Below are 26,764 nucleotides of genomic sequence, written 5' to 3'. Positions count from 1 at the left end.
CCCCCCCCCCCCACACAGTATGATGGTAGCTGTAGGTTTTTGATGCCTGTTCTTCATCGATAAAGCTGAGGAAGTTCTCTTTCCACTCCTGGTTCTCGCTGAAAGTTTTTATCATGAGTGGATGATGAGTTTTGTTTTTCTTCTTTGGTCTGTCAGTGTGGCTGGTTTTTGAATGTTCAACGTGCTTTGCATTCCTAGGGTAAACCCACTTGATCACGGGGTATTATTCTTTGTATGTGTTGCTAAATTAGATTTGTTAATATTTTGTTGGGGATTCTTACATCTATGTTCATGTGGTATATCAGTGTGCAATTTTCTTGTAATGTCTTTGTCTGGTTTTGATATCAAGGTAATGCACCTCCTAGAATGAGCTGGGAAATGTTCCCTTCTCTTCCGTTTTCTGGAAGGGATTATGAAGAATTGGTGTTATTTCTCCCTTGACTGTTTGGTGGAATCTACTAATGTAGCCAACTGGGCCTGGAGGTTTCTTTTTCAGAAGTTTTTAATTACAGGTTCAGTTTCTTTAATAGTTATAGGTTTTATTTATAGTTTAGAATATCTCTTTCATGTTGGGTGAGTTTGTTGTTTTGAGGATTTGGTCCATTTGATGCTGAATTTATGCACGTAGAGTTGTTGGTACTATTCCCTTATTTTTTGGATGTCCGCAGGGTCTGTAGTGGTGTCTCATTTTCCTTTCAGATATTGGTGTTTTGTATCTTCTCTCTTTTTCCCTTTGTTTCTCCTGCTGGAAGTTTATCAATTTTTTTGATTTTTCCAAAGAACCAGTTTTGGGTTTCATTGCTTTTTTTCTCCTGTTTTCTGCATGGCACACGTCTTTGTGTTCTTTGTTTTGTTGTTCTTTTTTTTTTTTTCTTCTTTGTGTCCTTCCTGAGCAACTTCCTGGGACTGCTGTGGTGAAGTCTCCCTGGCACTGTGTTTGCAGCTTTGTCACATGCTGCCAAACTGCCCCCTCAGTCATCCAAGACTTTGATGCCTGTTGGGAAGAGAGTAACAACGACAGTAAGAAGGAATAATCATAGTAGCTGACACTTAGGGTTTCCCATGGGAGGCACTGTGCTGAGTGCATCCCTTGTACCTGATGACAGCCTGTCCTCACTGCAGACGGCAAAGCTGGGTGCAGAGGAGTCCTGGACGTGAGAGATGTGCTGCCACCTGTGGGCAGTGACGTTGGTCCCATGGTCTGTGAGCACAGGCTCAGAGCTGGGTGCCCTTTGGTGGTGTGATTTAAAGGTGGTATGAACCTGGGCTGGCTCTGTCCGGTGGGCTCACTCTCTGGAGGGCCCCCAGGGAAGTGCTGCAGGGGTTGTGGGTTCTCAGCTCCTGTATAGAGGGCGGAGAGGGAGGGGCGAGGGGCGCCGCTGCCTCCAGCAGCCCCTCCCTCCCCTGGGTGGCTCCCTCCCAGACTCCTGGCCTCCTCCCTTCCCCATCACAACAGCAGCCACCCTGGTTGTCGGCTCTGGCTGCTGTCAGCCTCCCTGGTGCGGAGTGTGTGCCCAGCTGGGCCCCCAGCTCTTCCTTTGCTCCAGCCTCATCCTGGCAGCTGGGCCTTCTCTCTGGGGTGCCCTTGTGCAGGGCCCAAGGCCGCTGTCTTTCTTAAGCGTTCTTGTTTACTCTTTGAGAAGGAGTGGTGGATGGTTAGCTCCGCAGTTTACTTGAGAATATGTAAATTAGACCTCAGGGCCCTGTGGCCAGTGGCCTTGTCACTAGCTGGGTTTCTGACTGTGACCCAGGCCCAGGGTCCAGAGGCGAAGGATCCCAGTCCCCCTGGATCCCCTGGTAGATGTTTGAGGACCGGCAAAATGTGAGTCCAGCGTCCCAGGCTGGACTCACAGAGTGGTGGCAGCTAGGGTGGTGCTGGGGACGTCTGGGCTGTGTCTTTCAGTTGATGGGCAGCTGGTGAGGGGATGGGCGTGGCTGAGAGAAGGGATGGATGTGAGGACTGCAGAATGGCAAGGTGGTGGGCGGAGCTGGGGCAGCTGGGCCTCTGCAGGCCTGAGGAGGGTCCCGCTGAGTCATGGGGGAAGGGCTCACCAGAGCGTCAAGGAGCTCAGGGGCAGAGTAGGGCTTCCTGGCACAGGCCCACGCCAGCATCCTGTCCCTGGTGTCGGTGCTGAAGGTCTCGAGGACAGCAGGTCTTTCCCCTGGGTGTCCCCTGCAGTTGATGGTACACGGTGAGCCCGCGGGCCCCTCCCAGGAGCTGTACCTGCTGCTCCCCCAGGATGAAACCCAGAGGCAGAGGGAGCTCCTGCTTCCCTGGGTCCTTCCCTTCCTCTTCTGGGGTGCACCCCTGTGGGTTCCATGACCACAGCTTTTAATCGCTGCAAACTTTGTCCCTGAAGTCAAGGTGTCTGTAAGTGCTAGTGTTCTCATGGTTATGAGTAATGAGGTGCTTTCCATGCGTAACACAATGAGGAAGGTTTGGTGCCCAGCTCTGGCGGGGGTGGAGCCTCTCTTGCTCGCTGGGGCAGCTCCCTGGGTCCTAAAGAACAGCAGACCCACCTGCCCTCTGCCTGGCTTGTGCCCTGCCCAGAGAGGGTTCTCTCGGGCACAGCCTACCAGGTGTCCTGGTCAAGCTCTGGTCCTGGAGTTTCGGAGGTTCTGCATCTCTATTTCTATCTTGTGGCCCCTCAGAGCCCCACTGAGTTCCTGCTGGAAGGGACCTGCTCTCAGGAAATGGCTGAGTTTTGTCCTGGAGGCACTTGCGTGAGAGAGGAATGTTGTTCCTAAAATGTCATTTGCTGCTTTTATCACCTGCCATGCTGCATGCTGCATGGTTTCCATAATCAGACTTTTAATCGTGACAAAACAGGCTCTTCAGTAGCTGTGTCTGGTTGACAGAAGTTTAGGCTGCTGCCACTGTTTAGCTGTTGATTCACCGACAGCAAGAGGTCTGTGTCCAGCCACGTCCCCATGCCCGGGGCTCAATGTGGACTTGCTGAGTGTCTTTCGGGTGCCTTAGGGGAGTTATGCCCACGTCTGAGCTCAGGTCGAGGGCCCACTGGATTTCTTTTCCGTCCTGGAACCGCCCAGCTGGACCTCATGCAGTTGTCCCCCCTTAAAAGGAGTTTCACAGCAGTGACAGAAACCCCTCACTTTAAATAAAATGAATACAGACTTAGGAAAGGTTTTGCCTACCCATGTGGGGGGGATTCGTGAGTGAAATGGAGGACGGTGCTCTGTGCTGCTTTTCTGTTTGTGGTCTTGGGGTGTTGGTGTTGCTGGCTTTGTCCTCAGTGCTCAGAGTGGCCGAGAAGCCCCCCCCGGCCCCCCACCAAGTTGCAGGGATCAGGCCTTTGCACCTTGCTTTTGCAGCCACAGCCGGGAGGGGCACAGGTGCATCTGGGTGGAATTTCCGGCCCCTCCCCTGCTGTCCACAAGGGGGCAGTCTTGGCCCGGCTGTGCTGATAAGAACTGCAACTTCTACTTGTTAGATGTAGCTGGTTGTATCTTGTTTGTTACAGGATCTTGTTATAGAAAATATCAAATGTTTTTAGAAGTAGAGGGAATAATATGAAGGGCATCTGAAAGACAAGTACAGCAGGCATTGATGGTTTTGGTCAGAGGTGGTACTCTAGCTTTCTTTCACGCTTCAGGGGACCTTAGCCCCGTGGTGTTAGCTATTTGAGATTTGGGAATAAGCACTTTTCATAGGCTCCACCACTGCTTTCCAGATGTTATCTACTGTAACCAAATCCCCAGTGGGTAGTATTTGTTGAATAAAAGAATATGCATCCATTTGGCAAGCAGGTTTTGACCTCCTGCCCCCTCCCTTCCCCCAGCTGGCTGGACCCAGTAAGGCACCTTCCTTGCCAGGACTTAGTCCCTGTTTCTCCTGGGAGCACATGCAGGACTGAGGCTACGTACAAGGGCCTTGGAGAGCACCAGGGTGGTGTGTGTGTATATGTGAGTGTGTGTGAGTGTGCATGGGGGCAGCAAGCATCAGCTCCCAGAGCAGGTGGGGCCGGAGCAGCCCCAGGAAGCGTGACTGGGGCGTTGGGGAGAGACTGGGAAGGACAGCACAGCAGCAGGAGACAGAGGTCCTGGAAGTGCAGGGGGGGCCCGTGCAGAGAGTGCAGGGGGGGAGTGAGGGGAGAGGGTGAGGGGAGGGCGTGACCTCTCAAGGTCTTGCAGTGCATTTAACGCTCACCTAGAACAAGGCTCCACTCTACTCAGCAGCATCTTTGTGTGACCTGCCCTGGTCGCTTCCCATCTGTGTCTAAGCAGGGAGAGGTGGCTGGGAGGAAGGCCCCCCAGGGTCCTTGTGCCTGGAAGGTGGGGCTTCAGGGGATTTATACCCTTACGTTGTCCTTTTTCTAATGCAACATTACTGTAATTGTTTGCTTAAAACACGTGCTGATTTCCGTTAAAACAATTTGGTGATTTTTTTTCCTTTTTCTCAAATAAAAGTTGGGCAGCACTGCATGCAGGTCAAAATGTGGCCGTCCTCGTCGGGGGGCTGAGGGGTTGTGGCCTCCTTCAGTGGTTCCTACGTCCAAAAGATCACAAATATAACAATCCTGAAGTGTATAAAAGCTGCCACAAAATAGGAGAGTACAAGATGCAGACCCCCCAGTCTCAGGCCGGTGAGCCCATGTCGGGCTTCTGCAGAGTCAGAGGTAACACTGGAGTGTTGGAGGCTCCTCATTTCTGGGTCAGGTGGACAGGTCTCCCCTGGGCCCTGCACTGCTCCTGGCCCCTCTCCAGGCCCCCAGTGTGCCCTGCCTGGCCCTCTCCCTCCCTGCCCTCTATGGCCAGCTTCTTGAAGACACTAAGTTTGTGGTAACTTGCCAGGGCAGTGATAGAAAACCAACACACCCACGGTGACAGCAAAACCTTCCCCAGGCACTGCCACCTGTCCCCAGGCTCCACATCCTACTGTGAGAGAGCCGTGGGCTCCCTGCCAGTCCCCACTGGGGCCGGCGCTTAGACCCCACTGTCGGACCACAGGAGTTGGTGGGGGACGCTGCCCAGCCGTGGGCCTCAGCCCCAGGGAAGCTGCTGAGGCGGGGATGCTGGGTGCTGGGGCCACCAGCCAGCCAGCCCCCTGCTGTGCTCCCAGCTACTTCCAACTACTTGTAGCCCACTAACTGCCCAGCCAGGCCTACTTGTTGCTCGTTTCAAAGTTTTCTTAGGCCTTCTTATTTCTTTTTTTCCCAGCTGAACTTTAGAATCATTTTGCTGAGATCTTTAAAGAATCTTGTTAGTACTGGTTTGGGATTTGGTTGCAGTCACAGAGAAGCCGAAGGCCGACTTGTTCTCCGCTGTGTGTGCTGGTAGCCGGCCTATGGATGACCCAGAGGTCCCTACTGGCCCCAGGAGGTGGGCCACGTGTTCTCCTCAGGGGCCTATTCTCAGACGTCAGTCATCTGGCTTCCCAGATCCCTGTCACTTCTGAGTTTCTGTTTCATCCTCCAGCAGGCCCTGCACCCTTACCTCCCCCACGTGGCTAACAGTGTGAGGTCGTGTCCCCTAACTTCAGGAGCCTCTAATCCTTTGCTCTGTACTTTGTAACAGACACAATGGCCTGTGGGATGCGCAGCGCTTCCCTGCTCCCCCGCTCCCCCGCCTGTGCTTGGCTGCCTGCGCCCCTCACTTTAGCGTGGCGCTCGTTTGAAGATCGCGCTTCAGCGCTGGGGTTTGTAAGTCTGGTGAACAATCCGGATGTCCACCTGGCTGTCTTCACAGGGTATCAGGGCAGAAGTCCCCGCCCTCAAGCCCTGCAGAGTGGAGTACGTGAGACGTCCTGGGGAGGCTTGGAGTTGGTGGGAGGTTCAAAACAGAGCACCCGTAGGTGCAGCTGTGGCTACGCGTTGGGTTCCAGGGCTTCCTAGGTTGCTGCTCTGTGGGCGGGCAGCACACAGATGGGTAGAGGTGCGAGCGTCTCCTGCAGACTGGCTCCTGCCTTCCCCCCCGCCCCCTGGGAGATGGATGTGATAATAAATGTGAATTGGCTGGTCCAGGGCCCGCAGAGTGCCAAGGTGAGGGGCTGGGCCGGGCCGGGCCAGGCCTGGGCCGTAGTTTGGAGAGCTGTGTGACAGTCTCTTCTGGGACATGGTTAGAGAATGCAGATGGGCATGGTCCACGCCCTCGGCTCCAGGTCAAGGCCATGACCCTGTTAGCAGGGCAGAGGTGTGAGTGGTGCGGTGGGATGCTCGCTGCTGCCTGCTGCTCTGAATCTTGCTACAGAGACACTGATGCAACGAAAGGGCTGTTAACACAGATCTCTGCCCAGTTTCGGCTCATGAGTCTGATTTGTGTCTCTAGGTGCTGGCAAAACCCCAACCCTGGGCGGCGGCTTCCACGTGAACCTGGGAAAGGAGTCAAGAGCACAGACCCTGCAGAACGGTATTTCCTGCCGGGGGTGCTGCTGGAAGAGGGTGGGCTCCTGAGGCGGGACAGGGATGTGGGATGAAGGATAAGAGTGACAGCCTGCCGTGACCCCCCCATCCTTGTCACCAAGCCAGTGCAGGCCCCACTTCTGGGGGGACTTCTGGCGGAGTCCCCTCCCCGGGTTGTCAGGACCCTGCCTGGGTGCCCTGCAGTGCCCTGGGCCTCCTGCAGGGGCTCTCTGGCAGAGCTACTCTGAGGTCTCTGGACCCTAACGGACCCACACCTGTTTGTTACAGTTTCAGTCGTGATAAGCACAGGAAAAACAAATTTATAGCAGTTTGATGTGTGGTGCCATTTTTGTTGTATTTTGTAACTGTCCCAGTCCACAACAGATTGGAGAAATGTCTGTTCAAACCTTAGCCTGGGGGCTTCCCTGGTGGCGCAGCGGTTGAGAGTCCGCCTGCCGATGCAGGGGACACGGGTTCGTGCCCCGGTCCGGGAAGATCCCACGTGCCGCGGAGCGGCTGGGCCCGTGAGCCATGGCCGCTGAGCCTGCGCGTCCGGAGCCTGTGCTCCGCAACGGGGGAGGCCGCAACAGTGAGAGGCCCGCGTACAGCAAAAAGAAAAAGAAAAAAAAAACCTTGGCCTGTTTTTTATTGGGTTATTTGTCTTCTTATTGAATTGTAAAAATTCTTTACGTGTTTTAGATACAAGTTTCTCTTATCAGTCATATGATTTGCAGAAAATTTTCACCCACTCTATGGGTTTTTTCACTCTCTTGATGGTGTGCTTTGAAGCACAAAGGTTTTTAATTTTGATGATGCGCGGTTTATTTACTCCTTTGTTGCCTGTGCTTTTTGTGTCATAAGAAATGTTGCCTGATTCAATCCAAATCACAAAGATTTATGCTTATGTTTCCTTCTGAGTGTTAATGGTTTCAGCTCTTCAGTTGAGGTTTTGATCCACTCTGAGTTAGTTTTTGTGTCTAGTGTAAGGTAAGGGCCCTACTTCACTCTTTTGCGTGTGGATATGCAGCTTTCTCAGCATCATTTGCTGAACAGACTGTATTCAGTTGGCACCCTTGTCAGAAGTCAGGTGACCATAAACGTGAGGGTTTGGATTCTCACCTCTGTTCCATTGGTCTGTGTCTGTCCTTTTGCTAGTATCACACTGTTTTGGTTATTGCATCTTTGTAGCAAGTTTTGCAATCAGAAAGTGTGAGTCCTCCCAATTTGTTCTTCATTTTTAACATTGTTTTGTTGACTATTCTGAGTCCCTTGAATTTACATATGAATTTTAGGTTCAGTTTGTCAGTTTCTGCAAAGCAGCCAACTGGGATTCTGATAGGGATTTACCTTGACTCTGTAGACCAATTCGGGGAGTACTGCTGTCTTAACAAGATGAAGTCTTCTGAGACCTGAACGTGGAATGTCTTTCCATTAATTTAGGTCTTCCATAATTTGTTTCAACAATTTTTATGGTTTTCAGAGTATAAGTTGTACATTTCTTTGCTAAATTTATTCCTAAATATTTTATTCTTTTTGACTATTGTAAATTGAATTGCTTTTTTCATTTCATTTTTTGGTTGTTTGTTGCCAGTGTATAGAAATATGAGAGGTATTTGTATATTGATCTTGTATCCTCCAGCCCTTGAAAAACCCACATATTATAATAGTTTTTTTCGTGGATTCCTGAGAATTTTCTATATATAAGATCACGACATCTGAAAATAGATATAGCTTTGCTATAGTTTCCAATCTAGACACCTTTTTTTTTTTTTGCGGTACACGGGCCTCTCACTGTTGTGGCCTCTCCCATTGCGGAGCACAGGCTCCGGACGCGCAGGCTCAGCGGCCATGGCTCATGGGCCCAGCCGCTCCGCGGCATGTGGGATCCTCCCGGACTGGGGCACAAACCCGTGTCCCCTGCATCGGCAGGCGGACTCTCAACCGCTGCGCCACCAGGGAAGCCCTAGACACCTTTTAATTTTCTTCCCTGACAGCCCTGGCTAGAACCTCCAGCACCACGGTGAATCCAGGTGTCTTATTCCTGATTTCAGGGGAAGCGTCCAGTCTCTCACCATTAAGTGTGATGTTGGCTGTGGTCAGCTCAGGCAGGGACACCCTCTGCTGGGACCTCTCAGACACTCTGTGAGGACGCTGTCAGGAACGTTATGGCACATAAGAGTGCCTCCGTCTTGGGTGTGTCCCTAAGCTCCGTGATCTTCACTTGTACGCTGGGAAGATGGGCTTGGTGAGGTCCAGCATCCTTACTTATATGCTGGTCACCTTCTCCTTGGCTCTCGAGGACCCGCCTCCTGTTGCTGCTGTGGATGGGAGTGGCCAGCACAGACTCGGCCAGCAGCTCTGCAGTCCGGCGGGGCTGCCGTCCACGTCGGCTCTACCGTGAGGGCAGCTGGTGGGCTTCTAGTTATGACTCGCATCAAAACGGTTTAAATTTTCCATTGAGCTTTTTCCTTTGACCCCATGGGTTTATTAGTGTTGTTGGCTCTTCTAGCTTGAATCTTCTGTGTTTAGAGCTCATACTCTGTTGGATTTCAGTCTTTTGAAATGATTTGATGCTTGTGTTATGGCCCAACGTATGGTTGATTACAATCAGTTTGGGCACTTGAAAATATTTTTCTGCAAAAAGTGGGGTGTTCTGTACATGTCACTTGGGTCAGATTTCCTCCCAGTGCTCACTGATTTTGGTTCTGCTTGTCTGTCTGTCTGTCACTGAAAGGGCATATTAAGATCTCCGTGATGATTTTGAATTTGTCCATTTCTACCCATAGTTTTGTTGGTCTTTTGTTTTGCCTGTTTTAAGACTATGTTTATACAAGTTTAGCGCATACAAACATTTATTTATTTAGGCTGTGCTGTGCAGCTTGCAGGATCTCAGTTCCCCAGCCAGGGATTGAACCCAGGCCACGGTGGTGAAAGCCCGGAATCCTAATCATTAGACCACCAGGGAACTCCTTAGTGAACACAAATTCACAATTATTCCTGGCTGGTAGCCTGAGTCTCCATTGCTAAAGTAGGGCTCTGGCCTTCCATCCCACTTGGACTGGCCTAGTTCCACCTGCTTTCTTCTAGCCGGTGCTATCACGTAGTGTTTCTCCTTCTCTGTGGCTGACTTTAAGACCTTCTGCACTTGAAGAAGTTTATCCCCTATAGAGAATGTATCTATTTCCGGGCTGCCCTGGTGGCGCCGCAGCTGAGAGTCCGCCTGCCGATGCAGGGCACGCAGGTTCGCGCCCCGGTCTGGGAGGATCCCACATGCCGCGGAGCGGCTGGGCCCGTGAGCCATGGCCGCTGACCGCCGGCCAATTCAGGGGACACGGGTTCGAGCCCTGGTCTGGGAATATCCCACATGCTGCGCAGCAGCTAAGCCCATGCACCACAGCTGCTGAGCCTGAGCTCTAGAGCCTGCGAGCCACAACTGCTGAGCCCATGTGCCACAACTACTGAAACCCGCGCGCCTAGAGCCTGTGCTCGGCAACAAGAGATGCCACCGCAATGAGAAGCCTGCGCACCACAATGAAGAGCAGCCCCCGCTCACCGCAACTAGAGAAAGCCTGCGCACAGCAACGAAGACCCAACACAGCCATAAATAAATAAATAAATAAATAAATAAATAAATTTATAAGGAAAAAAAAGTATATATTTCCAAAAACCTAGAATAGGTGGTACATTGGACTCAAATCAGTTGTAGTTGTAAAGAGCAGCATTCATGCAGACGTATTCATGGCAGTAATACTGGAAACTAGCAATAAAGAAAGAGAAATAACCCACCTAATTTAAAAAAAACTTCAAATAGCCCTTGGTTTAAGTACAAAATCAAAGCAGAACTCGTGGACTCCTCGGAACGGGCTCGGTGAGGTCTGAGGCCGAGGTGGAGCCCACTCAGCTGTTCGGGGAGGCCCAGAGCCTGGGAGGCAGCCTACTCTGTCGTCCTCCTCACACCTTTCCCGGGGCTCCTGCCTGGGGCCAGCGGCCAGCAGCCTGGCCCCTGAGGAGGGGCTGGCCCTCCCTCCGCCCACCGTGGCAGGTGTCCCCTCCTGTCTTCGGCTGCCTCCCCCGGTGTTATCGTCCTGTCTCTGTCTGGGTGGGGGCTGCAGGGACCGAGGGGGGCCGTCTCTCCACAAGGTGCCTCTTTTCTCCGGACCAGACCGGAGCTGGCCTGTTGTCCTCCCCCGGGGAAGACTCCTGTCTTTTCACTTCCCACCACACGCCCCCAGTCTGTTGGGTTTGGTTGAAATCTATGGATTTAACTTCAGCTGTTACTATTTGTGTTAGGTTTTGGGTGCCCTTCTTAGAAAACAAGAGAGTTGGGAGAGGAACAGACGGCTTGGATTGTGATTCCGTTCACGTGGGGTCTGTGCCTCCTGGCCCCCCTCCCTCCCTGGAGGTGTGGTGCCTGCGCAGGTCCCTCTCTTGGGCCGTCTCTGGTTTATTGGGAACGTGCTCAGGTCCCAAGTGAGGTGTAGCTCAGTGAGAGAGAAGCCCTGGACTCTGTCTTCCCTCCGGGTGCCTGGGAGGGACTGGAGCGGGCGCCCCACTTAGCGTGGAAAGGGCAGCGAGGGGATTTGGTCCAATCTGAGTTTGCGTCTCACTCTCTTTTTCTTTCTTAATTTGGACCTTTTGGGGTTTTCTCTCTATCTTTGAAGTTCTGAAATGCCTCTAGGCTGGAGCATTGGTCACTGACTTGATGAGCCCTTTCACGTGGGAGACATTTCTCAGGGAAACTTCTTATTCTATTCTTTTTGTTTGTCTGTTTTTCTTGGTATAACATATGTATAGTAAAGTGCGTAAAATATACCAGCCTTAAGTGAACTGCTTGATTAATGTGTATGACTTAAGGCCTGGGCTCAGATCATGGTTGAGCATGTTTCTTGTACCCCAGGAAGCTCCCCACTGTCCATTAGTTTTACTTGGTTTTCTGCTTCAGACAATTAGAATCACAGAGAATGTCCTTTTAGTTTGTGTATATCAGCAGTTTGTTTATTGCTACGTAGGATTTCATTTGTGAATATACCACAACTTATTTATCTGCTTTTCCTATCCATGGACGTTTGGCATCTCCAATTTTGGCTGCCGTGTGTGTTTTTTTTTTTTTAATACGTTTTTACATTCTTTATTTTTTAACATTTATTTTATTTTTTTGGCTGTATTGGGTCTTAGTTGTGGCACGTGGGATCTTTGTTGAGGTGTGCAGGATCTTTCTTTGTGGCACTTGGGCTCTTCATTGCAGCACTGGACTTCTCTCTAGTTGCGGCACATGGGCTCTGTAGTTTGCGGCACATGGGCTCTCTCGTTGAGGTGCATGAGTTCAGTAGTTGTGGCGTGAGGGCTTAGTTGCCCAGCAGCACGTGGGATGTTAATTCTCTGACCAGGGATCTACCCGAGTCCCCTGCATTGAGGCAGATTCTTTACCACTGATTTCCTTTGCTGTGCAAAAGCTTGTAAGTTTGATTAGGTCCCATTTGTTTATTTTTGTTTTTATTTCTGTTGCCTTGGGAGACTGACCTAAGAAAACAGTGGTACAATTTATGTCAGAGAATGTTTTGACTATGATCTCTTCTAGGAGTTTGACGGTGTCATGTCCTTTATTTATTTGGTTGTGCTGGGTCTTAGTTGTGGCAGGCGGGCTCCTTAGTTGCAGCTCTCGGGCTTCTTAGTTGCGGCTCGCCAGCTCCTTGGTTGCAGCATGCAGTCTCCTTAGCTGTTCCTTGCGGCACGCATGTGGCATCTAGTTCCCTGACTAGGAATCAAACCCAGGCCCCCTGCATTGGGAGCATGGAGTCTTATCCACTGCGCCACCAGGGAAGTCCCTATGATGTCATGTCTTATGTTTAAGTCTTTAAGCCATTTTGAGTTTATTTTTGTGTATGGTGTGAGTGTGTGTTCTGACTTCATTGATATACATGCATCTGTCCAACTTTCCCAGCACCACTTGCTGAAGAGACTGTCTTTTTCCCGTTTTATATTCTTGCCTCCTTTGTCGAAGATTAATTGACTGTAGGTGTATGGGTTTATTTCTGGGCTCTCTATTGTGTTCCATTGATCAGTAAGTCTGTTTTTGTACCAATACCACACCATTTTGATTACCGTAGCTTTGCAGTATTGTCTGAAGTCTGGGAGAGTTATGCCTCCTACTGTATTTTTTTTCCCTCAGGATTGCTTTGGCAATTCTGGGTGTTTTATGGTTCCATATAAATTTTGGGGTTATTTGTTTCTGTTCTGTGAAAAATGTTATGGGTATTTTGATAGGGATCACATTAAATCTGTAGATTGCTTTGGATAGTATTGCCATTTTAACAATATTAATTCTTCCAATCCAACAGCATGGGATACCTTTCTATTTCTTTGAATCCTCTTTAATTTCCTTTATTAATGCTTTATAGTTCTCAGCATATAAGTCTTTTACCTCCTTGATCAGGTTTATTCCTAGGTGTGTGTGTGTGTGTATTTGGTGTTATTTCAAAAGGTATTGTTTTTTTTACATTCCTTTTCTGATATTTCATTGTTGGTGTAAAGAAATGCAGCCAATTTTTGAATGTTGGTCTTGTATCGTGCTACTTTGCTGAATTCATTTATTAGGTCTAGTAGTTTTTGTGTGGAGTCCTTAGGGTTTTCTATATATAGTATCCTGTCATCTGCATGTAGTGACAATTTTACCTCTTCCCTTCCAATTTGGATACGTTTTATTTCTTTTTCTTGTCTGATTGCTGTGGCTAGGACTTCCAGTACTACGTTGAATAGAAGTGGTGAGAGTGAGCATCCTTGTCTTGTTTGAGATTTTAGCAGGAAGGCTTTTAGCTTTTCACTGTTGAGTATTATATTGGTTGTGGGTTTGTCATAAATGGCTTTTATTATGTTGAGATATGTTCCCTCTATTCCCACTTTGGTAAGAGTTTTGATCATGAATGGTTGTTGAATCATGTCAAATGCTTTTTCTGCATCATTTGAGATGACCATGTGGTTTTGGACTTTTCTTTTGTTAATGTGGTGTATTACATTGATTGACTTGCGAATGTTGAACCATCCTTGTGAACTTGGGATAAATCCCACTTGGTCATGGTGTATGATCTTTTTATTTTTGTTTTGTTTTGTTTTGTGGTACACGGGCCTCTCTCACTGTTGTGGCCTCTCCTGTTGCGGAGCACAGGCTCCGGACACGCAGGCTCAGCGGCCATGGCTCACAGGCCTAGTCGCTCTGCAGCATGTGGGATCTTCCCAGACCGGGGCACGAACCTGTGTCCCCTGCATTGGCAGCTGGACTCTCAATCACTGCGCCACCAGGGAAGCCCTGTATGATCTTTTCTATGTGTTATTGGATTCAGTTTGCTAATATTTTGTTGAGAATTTTTGCATCTGTGTTCATCAGAGATATTGGCCTGTCATTTTCTTTTTTGGTGGTGTCTTTGTCTGGTTTTGGTATCAAGGTGATGGTGGCTTCATAGAATGTCTTTGGGAGTGTTCCCTCCTCTTTATTCTTTTGGAAGAGTTTGAGAAGGATTGGTATAAATTCATCTTTGTATGTTTGGTAGAATTTGCTTGTGAAGCCATCTGGTCCTGGACTTTTGTTTGTAGGGAGGTTTTTGTTTTGTTTTGTTTTTTTAACAGATTCTATTTCACTTCTAGTGATTGGTCTGTTCAAATCATCTATTTCTTGATTCAGTTTTGGTGGGCAGTATGTTTCTAGAAAGTTGTTCATTTCTTCTAGGTTGTCAAATTTGTTGCTGTATAATTGTTCATAGTATTCTCTTATTTTTTTCTTGTATTTCTGAGGTGTCAGGTGAGATTTCTCCTTTTTCATTTCTTATTATGTTTATCTGGGTTCTCTTATTTTCTCGGTGAGCCTGGCCAGAGGTTTGCCAATTGTGTTTACCCTTTCAAAGAACCAGCTCTTGGTTTTACTGATTTTTTTCCCTATTTTTTAAGATCTCTATCTCATTTATTTCTTCCATGATCTTTATTATTTCCTTCCTTCTGCTGACTTTAGGTTTTGTTTGTTCTTCTTTTTCTAATTCTTTTAGGTGGTAGGTTAGGTTGTTTACTTGAGATTTTTCTTGTTTTTTGATGAAGGCCTGTATTGCTATGAACTTCCCTCTAAGAATTGCTTATGCTGTATCCCATAGATTTTGTATGGTTGTGCTTTCATTGTTGTCTGTCTTAAGGTATTTGTAGCATGTTATTTAGTCTTCATGTAGTCTTTTTTTTTTTTTCTCATTTCCTTCCTGTGGTTGATGTCTAGTTTCATTGGCATTTTGGTCAGAGAAGATGCTTGAAATAATTCCTGTAGTTTTAAATTTGTTGAGGTTAGTTTTGTGCCCTAGTATGTGGTCAGTCCTAGAGAGTGTTCCATGTACGCTTGAAAAGAATGTGTATTCTGGTGGTTTTTTATTGGATGTAATGTCCTGAAAGTATCAATTAAGTCTAACTGTTGTATTATTTAGGACCTCTGTTGCCTTATTGATTCTCTGTCTGGAAAATCTGTCCATTGAGTGAGTGGGATGTTAAAGTCTTCTACTATTATTGTATTCCTATCCTTGTCTGCCTTTATCTCTGTTAGTATTTGTTTTATGTATTTGGTGCTCCTATATTAGGTGCATATATGTTGATGAGTGTAAAATCCTTTTCTTGTATTGATCCTTTTATCATTATATAGTGTCCTTTATCTTTCCTTATGGCCTTTGTTTTAAAGTCTATTTTGTCTGATACGAATAGTGTGACTCCCACTTTTTTGTTATTTCAGTTTGCATGAAATATCTTTTTCCATCCCCTCACTTTCAATTTGTGTGTGTCCTTTGCCCTAAAGTGGGTCTCTTGTAGGCAGCGTGTTATAGGCTCTTGCTTTTTTAAAAAAATTATTTATTTATTTTTGGCTGTGTTGGGTCTTTGTTGCTGCATGTGGGCTTTCTCTAGTTGTGGTGAGCGGGGGCTACTCTTTGTTGTGGTGTGTGAGTTTCTCATTTCGGTGGCTTCTCTTGGAGAGCACAGGCTCTAGGCACGTGGGCTTCAGTAGTTGTGGCACATGGGCTCAGTAGTTGTGGCTCACGGGCTTAGTTGCTCCGCGGCATGTGGGATCTTCCCGGACCAGGTCTTGAACCCGTGTCCCCTGCATTGGCAGGCGGATTCCTAACCACTGATCCACCACCAGGGAAGCCTGGCTCTTGTTTTTTTAAACTCCAGGCTGCCACTCTGTGTCTTTTGATTGGAGCATTCAGTCTATTGACAATTAAGGTAATTATTGATACATATATATTGCCATTTCAGACCTTGTTTTGCAGTTGATTCTTTGTTTCTTCTTTGTTCCTTTCTTTTTGTTTTCCTTTTTGTGGTTTGACGATTTCCTTTCATGCTTGTGTTCTTTTCGGTTTTGGTGAATCTGTTGTATATTTTTGATTTGCAGTTGCCCTGTTTTTCAAGTGTGTCAACGCCTTCTTTTTTTTTTTTTTTTTTTTTTTTTTTCCTTGCGTTATGCGGGCCTCTCACTGTTGTGGCCTCTCCCATTTGCGGAGCACAGGCTCCGGACGCGCAGGCTCAGTGGCCATGGCTCACGGGCCCAGCCGCTCCGCGGCATGTGGGATCTTCCCGAAACGGGGCACGAACCCGCGTCTCCTGCATCGGCAGGCGGACTCTCAAGCACTGCGCCACCAGGGAAGCCCTGTCAACGCCTTCTTATATCTGCTTGCTTTAGATTGATAGTCATATAGGCTTAAACACATTCCAAAAAAAAAAGAAAAAGAAAAAGAATCTGCCTTTTCTTACTGTCCTTCCCCACATTTTATGACTTTATTGTCCCTTTTTACATTTTCACGTTCATCCTTTTGCTGTTCCTTGTGTTTATCGTTGCTTTTCACAAATAGGTTTTTTTTTTCTTTTTGATCTGTTTACTGGATAATTTAAGTGATTTACTGTCCAATTGTGATATCCTCCTTCCTATATCTTCTTGCTTCTTTTCTATTTAGAGATGACCTTTCAATATTTCTTTCAGGATACGTTTAGTAATTGCTGTATTCTTTTCATTTTTGCTTGTCTGAGAAATTATTTTTCCTATTCTAAATGATAATCTTGCTGGGTAGAGTATTCTACAGTAGGTTGCAGAGTTTTTTCTTTCAAGACTTTGAATGTATTTTGCCACTCCCTTCTGGCCTGCAGTGTTTCTGCAGAGAAATCAGCTGATAGCCTTATGGGAGTTCCCTTGTAATTAACTCTTTGTTTTTCTCTTGCTGCCTTTAGAATCCTCTCTTTATCTTTACATTTGTCATTTTAATTATAATATTTCTTAATGTAGGTCTGTTTGGGTTCGTCTTGTTTGGGACCCTCTATACTTCCTGTATCTGGATATCTGTTTTCTGCTTTAGGGTTGGGAATTTCTCAGCCATAATTTCTTCAAACACATTCTCGATCCCCTTTTCTCTTTCTTCTCCTTCTGGAATCCCTATTATGTGTAGATTGGCTTGCTTTATATTATCCCATATGTCTCTTATATTGCTTTCATTTTTTTCATTTGGCTTTCTGTCTGCTGATTTGATTGGGTAATTTCCACTATTCTGTCCTCCAGGTCACTTATTCTTTCTTCTGCATTATCCATTCTGCTTTTCTGCCTTTAGCTCAGCTTTTGTCTCAGCAAATGAATTTTCTAATTTTTCTTTGCTCCTCTTTATAGTTCTAGTTCCTTTTTACAGTAATCTGCATTTCTGTCAATAGCCTTTCTTAATTCTTTCAGTATTTTCATTACCGACTTTTTGAACCTGGTGTCTGTTGGACTGAAGAGGTTTCACTGAAGGGAGTTCTCTTGGTCTTTTAAGTGAGAGTGCTTCCCCTGCCTCTTCAGTTTGTTATGTTTCTCTTACTCTGTGAGTTTAGGAAAAACGAATATCTACTGTAGTCTCGGAGGGCTGTTTATATGCTGGCGCGTCTCTGTGTAGTTTGTGTGGGTTTAATGTGTTTTTGGCGTGAGGGCTGTTCTTGCTTTGGATGCTTGCTGTCTCTTTCTTCAGCATGTGCTGGCCTTTATCCCCTTGATAGGGGTGTGCAGGTGCATGGCCCATGCGCATGCTCCCAGGGGGGCGGGGCAGCGGTTGGCTTCTGGTCATGGGTCCCTGGTGGAGGCAGCTGGCTGAACGTACTCCGGGGAGATGGGGCATTGGTTTGCGCCGGGTCGAGGGACCCTTGGCAGTGGTGGGCTGCCAATGCTCCGGGAAGGTGGGGGCAGTGACCTGCACCTGCTCACAGGACCCTCGGCAGCGCTGGCCCGCACTGCCTCTGAAGTCTGAGATGGCAGCAGCGACTAGCGCCCGCCCCTAGAGCTCTTGCAGGCGGTGCCGTGCCGCGTGAGAGCATGGAGAAAGAAGCTCCTATGGTGGGCCTGTTCCTCTCCTTGTGTGCCCCCCAACAGTGGCGCTCTGCCTCTCTGGCAGGCCCAGGCTTCTTCCTGGACTCCCTCATTTGTGGCGCATCGCACCCCAGCCCCCTCAGGCTGTCTTCGTGCAGCCAAGCCCGGTCCTCTCCCCAGGGTCTGACCTCCAAAGCCCAAGCCTCAGCACCCAGCCCCCGCCGGCCCCAGTGGATGGGCGTCTCAGACTGTGGAGAGCCTGTCGGCACCGATCCTCTGCGCAGGTCTCTCTCTGCTCTGTGCTCCCCTCTGTCCTGACAGATCTCCCCACCAGTGAGGGGACTTCCCGTGTGTGGAAAGCTTTCCTCTTTCACAGCTCCCTCCCAGGGCAGAGGTCCTGTCCTGATTCCCTTCTCTCTTTCTTTTTTCCCTTTTTTTTTTGTCCTACCCAGTTACGTGGAGATTTTCTTGCCCTTTTGGAGGTCTGAGGTCTTTTGCCAGCATTCAGTAGATGTTCTGTGAGAGTTCCACAGGTAGATGTATTTTTTATTTTTTATTTTTAAAAATTTTTTGCCGCACCTCGCAGCATGTGGGATCTCAGTTCCCTGACCAGGGATGGAACCCGCGCCCCCTGCGGTGGAAGCGCAGAGTCTTAACCACTGGACCGCCAGGGAAGCCCCTGCAGATGTATTTTTGATGTATCTGTGGGAGGTGAGCTCCACGTCCTGCTTCTCCACCAGCTTGATCCCCTCCCTCGAGGTTTGCATTTTTCACTGTGGACATCCAGTTACAACACCATTTATCAAAGAGACCATTCTTTCCTAGTCAATTGCATTGGTCCATTTGCCACAAATAAAATGACCATAGACGGAGGAGTCAATTGCAGACTCTGGTAAGACACCACAGGCACATTCTTTAACTGCTGTCAGTTGGTCTGTCTGTCCTGAGCTAGTGCTACATTGTCCTGATTACGGGCATTCCAGTGATAACGTGGTAGTGTAAGTTCTCCAGCTTTGTTGTTGTTCTTCGAGATTGTCTTGGCTATTCTAGCTCCTTTGCGTTTCAAAATAAATGTTAGAATCAACTTGTTGGTTTCCACGGGGAAACCTGCTGGTTTTTTGATTGGGATTTGCATTGAATCTATAGATCAATTTGTGGAGAATTGTTTCATTTACTTATGAAATCTAATAGTTTATAAATTCTCTCCTTCATTAACACTCACGTGGTCTGGGACTAGACATTATTGCTTCTTCCTTTCCAGTCTTTATGGTCATCATTTATTTTCAGGGCTTTGTTACATTTTTATTGCTGTGTGTTGCTACACTCTCCAGGGAGGTGCTGAATAGAATGGTGGGATTGGGTGTTCTTGTCTGATTCCTGACAGTGATGGGAAGTGGTCAGTATTTCTCTGTTATTGAGAATGATGTTAGCATTTTGTCACATGCTTCTTTGTATTATTGAAATGATTATATATTTTTTCTGTTTATTTTGTTATTGTAATTAATTACACTGATTGATTTTGTGAATGTGAAGCTCACCCCACGTTTCTGGAATAAATCTCATTGGGTCTCGATGCATTGTTCTTTTTTTGTTCTCTGTAAGAGCTATGTGTGATTTACCTGTTTCTTCTTTAAATGTGTGGAAGAATTTACTAGCAAAGCCATCTGGGCTTTGAGTTTTCCTTGTAAGGAGATTTTAATTACAGATACATTTCTTTAACAGGACAATTTTAAATAGGATTTTACTGGGACCACTTAGGTTTTCTGTTTCTTCTTGTCAGTTTTGGTAAGATGTGCTTTTCAGTTTAATGTCTGTTGCAGTAATTCAAATTCAGATTTGTTGTCATAGCCTTTCATAATATTCTCTTATGCTTTTAGTGTGTTTCCTAGATTTTTAGTGATGTTCTCTTTTTATTCCTGACATTAGTAATTTATGCTTTATCCCTTTTTTTCTTGATTGATCTTGCTAGGAATTTATCAATTTAGCAATTGTGTTAATCTTTTCAAAGAGTGAATTTGGCTTTGTTGATCTTCTGCTGTCTGTTTGCTATTTGATTGGGTTCTGTTCTTTATTCTCTTTCTTCTACATCTTCTGTGTAGTTCATTATTCTTTTTTGGCTTCTTAAGTTGGAAACTTCATCAGTTTTTCAGGCTTTCTTTTTCTAATATTTGCATTTAAGCGGTACATTTCTCTAAGCTTTGGTCTAGCTGTAACCTCCAAGTTTTGAGACAGCTATTTCTTTTTTTGTTAGTTTGTTGTTGTTGTTGTTGTCGAAGTATAGTTGATTTACCATGTTGTGTTAGAGATAGCTATTTCTCCTTTTAGTTCTGTGGGGTTTTTAAAAAGTTTTTATTTAAAATAGTGTCAGACTTGCAGACTTACAGCAGAGTTGCAGATATAGCACCCTGAGCATTCTGGTCCCCAGCTTTCCTGTTAACACAGACATGGTCCATAACCTTGGCACAGTGATCCATGCTGAGAAGGTGTGGCACGTGGCACAGAGCTGCTGATGACACTGCACACCTGGCTCCCCGTCCCGGTCTGCCCACTCATGCCCTCTCTGCTTCAGGGTCCAGTCAGGGCCCCCGGGCTGCATGTGGCCTCGCCTTCCATAGTCTCCTCCCATCTGTGGCAGTTTCTCCCAACCTGGACACACTGGAAGAGGCCTGGGTGGGTGTTTTATAGAAGGTTCCTCAGTTTGAGTTTGCTGTGGATTCTGGGGGGAGATCCCACAGAGACGTGGCGCCTTTCTCTTTGCCCCATAGCAGGGCTACCTCAGGTCATGTGACTTGGCACTGGTGATGTTGGCGTAGATCACTGCCAGGGTCCTCCACAAAATGTCTCACGTGTTTCTTTTCCATCCTCTGTCCCTTAGAAGCAAGTCACTGAGTCCAGCCGCACTCAGACACGGGAGGGAAACTGAGTCCACCTCCCCGGGGAGGGGGGATGTTTATGTGCACATGTTACTAGAAGATTGCAGGGAGGAACTTAGTGGCTGTGCAATACCCTGCTTCTCCTTGAAGCCTTGCCTGCTGCTCCCAGTGGCCCTCAGCAGATCTTTCCTGCAGCAGCGCCTTTTGTGCTAAGGCCCTCATCCCTGCACCATTTTAGTCTTCGGAATTCTGTCAGGTAGCATTGTCCCTTTCCTGTTAGTTCTGTCAAGTTTTACTTTGTATGTTTTGAAGGTAAGCTATTAAGTACATACTGTTGCCCACCTTCAAATACAACAGCCAAGTTATGTTACCAGCAACATGAGTTTACTCAGGAGAGGCAGGGGAATTGCAGTTCGGGACCTGCAAGCTATGGCAAACCACAGGCAAGTCCTGCAATAATGGAGAGGAGCCTTACTTTATGGGTGGTGGGGGGGCGGGGGGGCGGGGGAAGGAGGAAGTTGGGCGGGACTGCTTTGAAGGTTTTCCAGTCTCCATTGGAGGAAAGTGAGAGTTGAGGGTGGTGGCGGTTTCTCATTGGCTGGGGTGTTGCTGGGCCGGGAGAAAATCTTCCTTCCTCTTCCCGGGGCAGCGCACCAGCTTCTTCCTGCCCAGAAGCGCAAAGCAAGCTGGGAAGGAGGGCCTGGTGTGGGAGCGCCCCCTTCAGGGCTTCCTGCCTCCGTTTTAGGCGAGGTTGCCCTTATTAATTTCCACACTGTAGGATTAGTTATTTCTTCCTGTGGTGTTCATATGTTCTTATCACATGCCCTCTTTATTTCTAATAATCCTTCTTGCCTAAAAGTCTGCTCCCTGTCTGGAGGGAGAGGCCTGCCCATGTCAGCTGTGAGCCTCCCTCTGTGGTTTGTCACCTGGCAGCTGCCCTTCTCCTTTGGGGCTGCATTCTGGGAGGGTCCCTTCCTCCAACTTCTAGCTCTCTTCTTATTTTTATTTATTTATTTATAAATTTATTTTATTTACTTATTTTTGGCTGCGTTGGGTCTTCGTTGCTGCACTTGGGATTTCTCCATTTGCGGCGAGCGGGGGCTACTCTTCGTTGCAGTGCGTGGGCTTCTCACTGCGGTAGCTTCTCTTGTTACGGAGCACGGGTTCTAGGCGCACGGGCTTCAGTAGTCGTGGTGCGCGGGCTCAGTAGTAGCTTGCGGGCTCTAGAGCACAGGCTCAGTAGTTGTGGCACATGGGCTTAGTTGCTCCACTGCATGTGGGATCTTCCCAGACCAGGGCTCGAACCCGTGTCCCCTGCATTGGCAGGCGGATTCTTAACTGCTGTGCCACCAAGGAAGCCCCGGACTGTGTCTTTTTAATTACAGCCTATTCATACATTTCTATGAATTGACATCTTTCTAATATTTTGAGGTTATGATGGGGCTTGCAAAGCTCCCTTCTGTTAGCAGGTCTGTTTGTGGAGCTCGGTGTTTCTCTCTCTTCATGTTGGCGTTTTCTACGGATTCTCAGTTGTTAGTTCATGTTTATACGAATGTGGGTCTTAAATTGAACTCTTTACATCTGTCGCCCACCTGGGGCACCCATTGGCTTCTGAGTGCCCCTGGATGTGATCACGGGAGTGGCTTCTAGTGTGTCGCTGCGTGGGGACGGGTGTGACATGCTAGTGCACTGTGAGGCCAGCTGCACAGGCCTGCCTGGCACTGTGAAGGTCCTTCCGGCCCGAGGGAGGCTTCCGGGGGAAGCCCTGTGGTGTCATGGCTTAGCTTCTTGAGGTGGGGGCCAGTTTAGACCCTCCTTCCACATGTTCCCGGGGCACTTGCCTGCCCGCATGCTGCTCTGTGTTCATTCTCGTGCTCTCTGCCGTCACCACAGTCCTGGAAGGATGCTGTTTGGCCACCGTCTCGAAGGGAGAAGAAGGCCTTATTTTTACAAAATGTCAAAAATTTGAACACCCTATGTGCTAGCGTGTTGCCTTTTTGCATTCATTTACTATTGCAAGGAGAGGAAGCTGTGGTTGGTTAATCAGGAGTCTGTTTTACATGAGTTTTCATTTGTTAATATCTTCGTGCATTTAAAAGCTGTACACATGCCTGCGTCATATGACTTGTTCAGTCTGCCAATTGTGCTGCTGAACTTGCGTGAATTAAAAACTCATTTGGGGGGGTGGGGAGTAACTGCCGGTGGGTACAGGGTTTCCTTTTGGGTGATGAAAATGTACCAAAGTGTGGTAAGGGTTGCACAACTCTGTGAACATACTAAACCACTCAACCTATAAACATTTTAAGTGGGCAAATGTTACAGTACGTGAGTTATATTGCAATAAAGATGTTATAACTTACTGTAATAACTTCAAGCCCCCCAAGCTGCTGGGGGGGCCCTGGCCCATGGTGTTGGGGGGTGGAGTGGGTCCTAGAGTCTGTGAGCTCCTCTGGGGAGCACCTCTCTCTCACCTTCCGTTGCAGGAGCTCCCAAACGCGCACTGAGGAGCTGGCTGGGAGCGAGCCCCCGGCATTAGCAGGTCTCCCATCCGCCGCCCCGTTTACCTCCGAGCTGGCTGGGCTGCGGGGTGGACCGCGTTTGTCTGTCTGGTGTGTCTGGCGTGAGAGCATGCAGTGCTGACGGGGAGCCAGTGCCCCGCCTTCGTGTCTTTCTGTCCAGACGGTCAGTATGTCGGCTGTTCCCCGGACTCGGCTCTGGCGTGGTGAGCGTGATCCCTCGTCACTTCAGCCCGACCAGAGGCTTCACAGCTGTGTGGGCTCCAGGAGAGCTTTGCTGGGGGTCGAGGGAGCAGGGCCACAAAGGGCAGGGATGCTGACTGCCTGATGCCACGGTCGTCAGGCCTGTCCCTTGGCTGCCAGCCTGCATGCCTGTGGCCAGCTCCCTGGGGCGCTGGCTCCCTGGGTGCCCATCTTTGGCTGGCGGTCAGTGTTGGCGTGTGTGGGGTGTGTGGGCCATACCGTTAGCGGCCGAGGCTGGAGGAGACCACACAGCCCTCGCTTCCCTGAGCCCGTGGTCCTTGTCAAAGAGCGCAGCAGAATCGGCTCTTAGCTCTTTGTGGGCGAAGCAGAGGTCCCTGCCCGGTGTAGGGCGGGGCCTTCGCCAGAGGAGAGAGGGTCTCGGGTGCCGAAGACACTGGGTGGAACTGGAGTCTGTGCTGGGACCTGTCTGCTCGCTGTGCCAACACAGCACATGGAGGTGGGTGTGGGCTGGGCCTGGAGCAGAGACGTAGGAAGCTGTGGACGCTCCGGCTCACAAGGGCAACGTGCTGCCGCGTGCGGGATGGCCCACGATGACCCGCTGCTGTGTGGGCAGCATGTCTGCTTCCTCTCTTGCTGCTGTCTTTTGGCCCATAGCTTCTGAGATGGCCTTGCTTCATTAAGAGGTGTGGACGCAGACTGTGGCCCGGGTCAGCTGACATCCTGGCCACGCGAGGGCCCACACCCCTCCCTCCCCGAATCTGCCTGTGCTGTCCGTGGCCTCACCGAGGCTGGCGTGGGGGCCTTAGGGAAGGCTGGGTGGGCGTGACCCACCCCCTGGCTGTGGGAGCAGGAGGCAGAGCCTGGGGAGCTCACCCACGGGGAGGGGGCGTTTGAGGCTGAGTGTGTGGAACTTGCTGGCCATATTGTTTAATGGTGTTCAGCACCAGGCCGGCCGGCCTGCACAGAGCCCTTTCCAGACACACTGAGCTCAGGGCCCCTGAGAAGGGCCCCTGCCCCCTGGGCCTGATGCCACTCAGCCTGGAGGAGGAATAATAGGAAACCTGCATCCAGTGCCCATACATAAAATTTTACTGGAACCCACGCAGAAGGTGAACTTACAAGTGTAAAAGGAGAAGGGTAGATCGTCCCTTTCCACCTTAAATTGCTGAGGCGGTCGTGTGACCCTTTTATTTTTAGCAAAGTTGTCAGTTAACAGACAGTTGGGAGCCCGCGGTAACGTTTCGTGTTGTTCCTAGGGAGGCGCCAGATCCATCACCTGGGGAACCAGCTGCAGCTGAACCAGCACTGCCTGGACACAGCCTTCAACTTCTTCAAGATGGCCGTGAGCAAGCACCTGACCCGTGGCCGGAAGCTGGCCCACGTGACCGCGGCCTGCCTCTACCTGGTGTGCCGGACGGAAGGCACCCCCCGTATCCTTTGGTTTGGGGACCTCTTGGAGGACCCCACCTTGGCTCTTGGTCAGCCTCCCTCTGCTGTCGGGCTCTGTGTCCCGGTAGCTTAGCGTTTGCGTTTAATTGGAGCACCTTGTTGGATCAACCGTCTGGACGGGCAGGAGACTTTCACAGATTGAGGAGCTGGGCAGCTGGGTGCCCGTCCCCCCTCGGCCCCTGGGGAGGACTCTTCAGCATTTTCCTGCGGTTGGCCAGCCGTAGCCAGGCCGGTGTCCCTAGGGGCTGCTGACGTGGTCCCCTCCTCGCCAGCCTCGCCTTCTCCAAGAGCACGGTGCTCTGCTCTCCCCTTGTGCCTGGACGGTGGGGTGCCCTCGGCTGCCCTGCAGGCGTTTGCGTGCGTCGGGAATTCTGTCCATCACGCCTTCCTGAAGAGGGCCTTCTGGGGCTTTCTGGCCCCTCCACTTGGCCTCTGCTCTCGCTGCCTCCTCGTGTCTCTTTTCCCCTCGCCTCTCCTTGCAGGACCCACGCTCCTGGCCCTGTGTCCTCGTCCTTATGTGACAGCACGTGCCCCGTGGCTTCTGAGAACGGGCGCCTCTGAGCATCTGACCTCCTGTGGTCTTCCTTCTGCCCAAGCTTTGGGGATAGTCTGGCAGGATTCTGGGCTGCAAATTGGTCTCCCCATCATTTGGACAGTGGTGCCCATAGTCTCCCTGCGTCCCGCGCGCCTGTGGGACAGGTGGATGCCCTGGTTCGGGGTCCTCTGTGTGGGACGCTGCGTTGCTCTCCGGGCTGTAGCACCTCCTGTTTGTCTTCAGGCTCGGGGGTCCACGTGCGGTGCCCCCAGCGGCCCTTCCCCCGCGGCCTCCCGCCTCCGGCTTCTGGAGTCACTGCGGCTTCTCCCTTTGTGTCTTCTTTGTTCACTCTGCTGCCCTGTCTTCTCGTCTCCTTTCCTGTTTCCCACTTACTTACCTTCTTTGAGCTCTCTCTTCCCCTGCTGTTCCTTCCGTGTGCCGCGCAGGCTTTCCCCGATGGCGGGTGGCCTGGCCGTCGCCCCCGCTTGCATGGAGTGCTGGAAGGGTCTTCGAGACAGTGTGCGTCGGTGGGCGACCCTCAATATCAGAATCTTTCATTAAAATGTCTTTCAGTTTTTGAAAGGTACCGTTTCAGCATAAAAGGAGCGTTTGTTGCTTGCAGGGATGAAGCTGCGCGCCCTGGCGGCCCCACGAGGTGGCGCAGTGGAGCTCCGTCCGTGGTCCTCGCCTTGCCCCGGCCTGGCTCGGGCCGGGTGAGGAGCCGGGGGGCTGCAGGAAGGTGCGGGCGCTCGGGTTAGGGCCCCGCTCTGCCTCCTGAGCGTGGCCCGAGCCGGAGCCGGAGCCGCGGGGGCCGCAGGGGCGGTCGGCGCGGACACAGGTGTACGGGCGGGCGGGGCTCTGCTCCACTCCCCGCCTCGCGCTCCTCCCGCCGCCCTGGGGCGGAGGGGCGGACACCTCGTCCAGGCGCCCAGACCTGGCCCCGCCCCCGAGTGGAGGCGAGTGAGCGGGCTCGCCCCACCCGAGGGCTGGGTGCCGCCCACACGGTGGAGGGCGCCGCCTGCAGAGGGCGCGACCCTGGACGCGGCGCCCGTGGAGGGGCCGCACTGGAGGCCCACGTTGTGCGATTCCCTGAACACCAAACGCCCAGATGAGGCAGATCCAGACAGCAGATCCGTGGGTGCCGGGGGCTGGGGGTGGTGACGGGGGTGGGGTGGGGGTGGTTCCTTTTGAGGGGTAAAAATGTCCTTCAGTTAGATTATGGTGATGTTTGCATAGCTCTGTAAATAGACTAAGAACCATTGAAGTGTACACCTTGAACAGGTGCATTTGTGGCCCTGACTTTGACCTTGTGAAGCTGTTAAAGATGAGACAGCAGTGTGCGGGGAGTCCAGCGCTCTGGCTGCTGGGCCTGCCGGTGGTCCCCTCAGGATGGCCGTTTGGGGGCGGCCGTGGGGGGGGCACAAGTGTGACACGGTCTTCTCTGTCCTCTTCTGGTTGACGGCACTCCCCTGCCCCCATCCCCAAGCGGG

General features: G+C 49.9%; 1 protein-coding gene across 1 annotated transcript in view; it reads left to right on the top strand.

The window, feature by feature from the left end:
- BRF1 (BRF1 general transcription factor IIIB subunit) overlaps positions 1-26,764 on the top strand; it is a 70,504-nt gene that overhangs the window by 2,238 nt on the left and 41,502 nt on the right. Inside the window, 2 exon segments of the mRNA XM_007456369.1 lie at positions 6,286-6,366; positions 24,547-24,720. Of these exon segments, the coding sequence (XP_007456431.1) occupies positions 6,286-6,366; positions 24,547-24,720 (255 nt within the window).

This window comes from Lipotes vexillifer, unplaced genomic scaffold, assembly GCF_000442215.2.
Source record: "Lipotes vexillifer unplaced genomic scaffold, Lipotes_vexillifer_v1.1 scaffold1718, whole genome shotgun sequence".
Lineage (NCBI taxonomy): Eukaryota > Metazoa > Chordata > Mammalia > Artiodactyla > Lipotidae > Lipotes > Lipotes vexillifer.
Note: the sequence above shows the minus strand (reverse complement) of the source record. Positions and strands in the feature narration are given on the sequence as shown.